General features: G+C 40.5%; 1 protein-coding gene across 1 annotated transcript in view; it reads left to right on the top strand.

Annotated features, from left to right (window-relative positions):
- Positions 1-3,365: 3,365 nt before the first annotated feature.
- Positions 3,366-5,487, top strand: part of LCA5L (Leber congenital amaurosis 5-like) — a 14,109-nt gene continuing 11,987 nt past the window's right edge. The window contains exon 1 of the mRNA XM_009328032.1: positions 3,366-3,579. Within this exon, the coding sequence (XP_009326307.1) occupies positions 3,366-3,579 (214 nt within the window). The remainder of the gene's footprint in view (positions 3,580-5,487) is intronic.

Below are 5,487 nucleotides of genomic sequence, written 5' to 3'. Positions count from 1 at the left end.
CTTCGAGGCCTCTGAGGCGGTTGGGGAGAGCAGGGTGGCGGTTGGACCCCACCAGCACCCTGGGGTACCCTGCAGTCGTGAGGGTTCGGGGGGAGCTCTGGCTTGTGTGGACCACACCAGGGAGCTGTTCGGGGCTCTTGGAGGGGCCCGGAGGCAGGTCTGAGGGCCCTGGATACACCCTTGCCCTTCCTGCGTGAGCAGGTGGGCTCTGGCACGCAGCTTGGTTCCCCTGGGGCTCAGGGCTCAGCTGTGAGGGCGAGGGACTGCTGGCCTGGGAAGTCAGACAGTGTTCTCCCACCAGGACTCCCCCTTCATTTACTTACTCTGTTTTTGCACGCAGACTACAGTTAATTCTTCCCCATGACAGTGCTGCAGTTTCTGGATGCTTGAAATGGCATTTTCATCTCTGACAGATAAATTTGACCCTAATTATCCTTGTTCCTGCGTCTCTTCCTTCAACATACATTCTCCCAGTGTTTGTCCATTTCAGTCCCCCTTCAGCTACTGCTTTTTTTTCTTCATTTCTATAGTAATACCTTTCATTTCATTTCTCTGTTTCTTGTCCTTCACCTTTTGTTTTTCTGTCTTTTCTTCTCCTTTTCCATTTTATTTACTTCTCAACATCTGCTCTTGAAGCCAGATGGTGAGGTTCAGCCCACACTTCTCGTCAAAACAAATTAAAGCAGTAGCTTTAAGTTTAATTTAAGCTAATTTGATTTAAAGACAGTTTGGCCAGAAGGCATTGACAGTGCCAAATCAAATTTAAACAGAAATACAGATCTATGTACCAAGCTAGCCTTCGCCTAATCCTCATGTTAAAATACGAGTTCTCACCTCTTGGGGTTATTGCACTGGCTCAAGTTTAGTAGGATCCTGGGCATTCCTCAGTCTTCCACAAGGAAAACTTGTTCATGTAAGGGAATGAAGAGTAATGAAACGGTTTTGATTCAACCTAGAACATTTTGTGCAATCCTTTGCACACTGTTTAATTTTCTTTGGGAGTTACGCGATTCCCCTCTCCCCTTTAAGAAATTAAATTTAATTTAAAATAAAATGCCACCACAAAGCAAAAATGCCAACAAAGGAGTTAGAATGTTCTAAAAATGTCTTCTCATTTTTTTAGTGAAGGCCTTTTGTTAAAATCCATCCAAACTAAAATATCATTTTAACCCCCCTCAAATTTCTTTTACATAATTGCTATGCTCCGTTTAGACCCCCCAAATATACAACTTATTCTGCTACTGGGTAGAATTCTGCATCTATAAAACTATGGTCTGAATAGCCTTCATGTGATATTAAGAAAATGAAACAGATTGAACCATATCCCAAGAAATAATTTTTACCAGAACCACAGTGTTTAAATAATGCTGCCAGGAGTATGAAGTAATCTGTTCTACTCTCCAGTAGCGTCAGTAGGGAAAAAAATTGAGGTGTAACAGATATTCACAAAGACACAAAAAAATTAGTCAGCATTCTATATTTTATGCCAAATATATGTTTTTTAAAATGCCAAACAATTAGGAGAGTTTGTTTTGTTTGAAAATTGGACTACTGAGAAAAGACAATTCCAGAGGAAGCAGCAATGTTACTTAGAACCTGATCAAACAGAATGAGATCATCATCTCATCAGAGAACAACATCTCTGACAACAACAGTGCATTACAGGTGATATTTTCCAAGCTATATGGGTGCGTAGACATGGAGATAAGTGTCTTGCAGCATTTTCAAAAGCAAACAAATGTGTTAAGTACAATTAGGCTGTGAATAAATTGTTTTCATTAAAAAAACACTGCAATTTTCCCTAATGTTTCTTCTGAAATTGTGCAGAGACACTTTTATTACATTGTGAGGTTTTATTTAGCAAGCTGTTTTGTTTTTACAAACAATTTTGATTTGAAAATAAATAAAATAAACAACATCCCAAAAGTTGAAGAAAACCTTTATTTCAGTCTCTAAGTCAGATACTCTGTTGTGCAGCTTTAGGTGCTGCTCTATCCTCTACCTATAATGTTAATATGGCAGCTAAGATTTTTTTTTTCTATTTTAATGCATAAGTTAATTTTGTGATCTGATTTGTGATCCAATTATTGAAAAATATGGCTAAATGATATTTTTATGACATGAGTGGAAAGCTAAAAATACTATAAAAACACAGTTAGAAATATCCAGTTTCTAGAGACTTGACAATTTTTCTTTAATATTGTAAAGCACTTTGTAGGTATTGAGCATAAATGCAATTACATTTCTTTTAAATTTCATTAATCATGGAGAATATGTATACATTACAGGAGACAAACTATGGGATCTATTTACATTTAAATGGTAGTACCTTGTAAATCTTTAGAAAATACCTGCCAGTATCATAGTAAATTCTGAGATAAAAACTAGTATATTTCATATTGCAGTTCATTCTGGAAACAAACTTACTACAGACCACAAAATTATTTTAATGGGTTTGTCATGGTTTGACCCCAGCCGGCAACTAAGCCCCACCCAGCCGCTCGCTCACTCCCCCCCAGTGGGATGGGGGAGAGAATCGGAAGGGTAAAAGTGAGAAAACTGGTGGGTTGAGATAAAGACAGTTTAATGGGCAAAGGAAAAGCCGCGCACGCAAGCAAAGCAAAACAAGGAATTCATTCACTCCTTCCCATGGGCAGGCAGGTGTTCAGCCATCTGCAGGAAAGCAGGGCTCCATCACGTGTAACGGTGACTTGGGAAGACAGATGCCATCACTCCGAACATCCCTCCCGGCTTCCTTCTTCTTCTTCCCCCAGCTTTATATGCTGAGCATGATGTCATATGGTGTGGGATATCCCTTTGGTCAGTTGGGGTCAGCTGTCCCAGCCGTGTCCCCTCCCAACTTCTTGTGCACCCCCAGCCTACTCACTGGTGGGGCGGTGTGAGAAGCAGAGAAGGCCTTGACTCTGTGTAAGCCCTGCTCAGCAATAGCTAAAACATCCCTGTGTTATCAACACTGTTTTCAGCACAAATCCAAAACGTAGCCCCATACCAGCTACTATGAAGAAAATTAAGTCTATCCCAGCCAAAACCAGCACGGGTTAAAGAGTAATTACTTTTTTTTTTGAAAGGTAACTTCTTAGTATTTCTTAGCATCGTTTAATATAGTTGAACACTTTAGTATTGTTTATGTTAACTGTAAACAACTCAGTAACATTCTGATTCCTGACAGGTTATGGAGGTCAACTTTTGAGTCTTCTACCATAACACAGTGGTGAACTCAGATGATTGTTTCCTCCATATTTTAGTGACAGAAGATAATAAGTCAGAATGTGGCACAAAAAGCAGGGATACTAAAGATTCGCCAAAGCACAGAAGTATCAGAAGCAGCAGCTGTAGCAGAGGTAATGATTGTAGGTGACGCAGTAGAGAATACAGAAGTGAAAATTCTCACGCTAACTATTCTGAGGGCTTTGTCAGTGACTTGCTCTGAAACAGCTAGAAGCAGCAAGCGTTTAGAAATATCAGGAACTGAAGAGAAGAAAACACAGGAAAAGGAAAAAAAGAAAAAGGAAAAGAAGAAAAGAGGACAGCATATCTTCCTCCAAGATGATAAAAAAGGTACTTTGTTTTCTGGTAGTAGTAAAATGAGACTCTCTTGAGAAATACAGCTGTTCCCTTTCTTTGGCATTTTTTCAGTAATTAGGAAGACAGGGGAAACAGTTTTTCAGTGAAGAAAAGTAATAAATCATATTTCAAACAGTAGGAGGGGGAGGGAAGAGAGAGAGAGATTCCCTGTTGTGTTATCCCACAATACTCGGCGATCCAAGAGGCAGGAGAATCACCTGAGGTGTGGGAGCGCCTCTGCAATCCTTATTCCTCAGTTTTAATCTGGGGACTTGAAAATGGCTCTCCCACATATACTGCAATTTCTGGTTTTGACCATGCATCACATGATGAGTCTGAAGAAGCCTTTCCTGAGGAAAGTTACTCAAAAATTATATGTCTGCACAAAAGTGTCAGTTTTGACAAAAAAAGCCATGTTTTGGCCAGCTTACTCATGGTGTATCATGTAAAATTAAGTTTGTAAAATTAATTTAAAATTCCATTCAATGGAATGACCATATAGCACAAATATATTCCCTTTACTTAAATGTTAACAGTGAAGAATCTTTTCATGTCTGCATGTTTTCATATCTAGACCCATACTTTCTTAAATCCCACCATACCTCATCAAAAAAATAGTGTAAAACCAACGACCCTTTTTGTGCTGAGCTTCAAAATTTCATCTAGATCTACCAAATCTACAAGATGGAAATCAACCAAAAGAAGAGAGAGGGACCACTGATTATCTCTTCTATTATATAAGTTACATGCTGCTGTCAAGAAGTCATACGGGCATGAAACTAGCAGACCAGAAAGAATAACCACATTTTTAAAATCTGTTTAGCAGAAGAACCGTTATTGGCTACTAGCTGTGTTGGATATTTTAAGTGGTTATTTTTGCTTGTTCATGGCTACTTGAAATGATCAATTTCCCAGGAACACAATTATAACCTACATTTTCATCCTGTATAGACGTGTATAGATTTTACAGTATTTTTGTCAGCTTTTGCAGGAGGGTATTTTCCCATTTCTTTTACATCCTCTCATCCCATTCTGGCAAAATAAAATACTAATGTAATGGTTGTTCTCATTTTGCAAATATTTGTGTGACAACTTTTGTGGTCATATTGTAGTCTTCCTGCAGCGGAATCGTATTACAGAGAACATGCAGGTGTGATGCTTGCATACCTTCCATTTGCTTTGGTTTTTACCTCTGGTGAGTTTTTTTCACAGCAGCTGTTAATTTTGCTCACTGCAGAATGTCTTAAACGTGTCTGACCTCAGCTGACTGCTATAATTTCTTCTCTGTTTACTTGAGCCTCCATGACAGTCCTTCTTAATCCATTTAAAACATATGTAAACAAAATAACTGCCCTGCCCAAATCACAGTCTCTCCCCCTTTTGATTCCTAATCTCAGATTCTTTCTATCCTTTCCTTTTGCTATCACATTGAATTTGATAGTCTGTTCTCCTTGTGTGGTTCTGTATGAGCGAGGTCCTACCAGCTTGCCCCCGCTTCCTCTCCTCTATCAGCAGAGCCAGCAGAACAAAGACCATCTGGTTTGTACCCTGAAACGGTGGAGTACATCGGGTATTTCAGGAGTAAGAGCAAAGGACAGGCAGTGTGGTTGTTCTCCTCCATGCCATTCCAATTTCACCCCATTATCATCAGTCTACCTTTTTGTGTAGCTGACCCCCTCCATACCTTCCTCGAACTTGCTGCCTCGCACACCAGGCATGGGTGTCGGGGCCCAGGCCAGACTCCAGGCCCTGCCACGGGAAGGGGAGGAGCAGAGCTGGGCTGAAGCTGTGGAGAACCGGAAGGTTGCTGCAGCTGCTGCCAGCGGGAAAGGGGAGAGAGAGGAATAGGTGCTGCTGCGGCAGGGAAGAGCCATTTCCCCACTGAAACGACTGCCCCACGCA

The sequence above is a fragment of the Pygoscelis adeliae genome, unplaced genomic scaffold, assembly GCF_000699105.1.
Source record: "Pygoscelis adeliae isolate BGI_AS28 unplaced genomic scaffold, ASM69910v1 Scaffold154, whole genome shotgun sequence".
Lineage (NCBI taxonomy): Eukaryota > Metazoa > Chordata > Aves > Sphenisciformes > Spheniscidae > Pygoscelis > Pygoscelis adeliae.
Note: the sequence above shows the minus strand (reverse complement) of the source record. Positions and strands in the feature narration are given on the sequence as shown.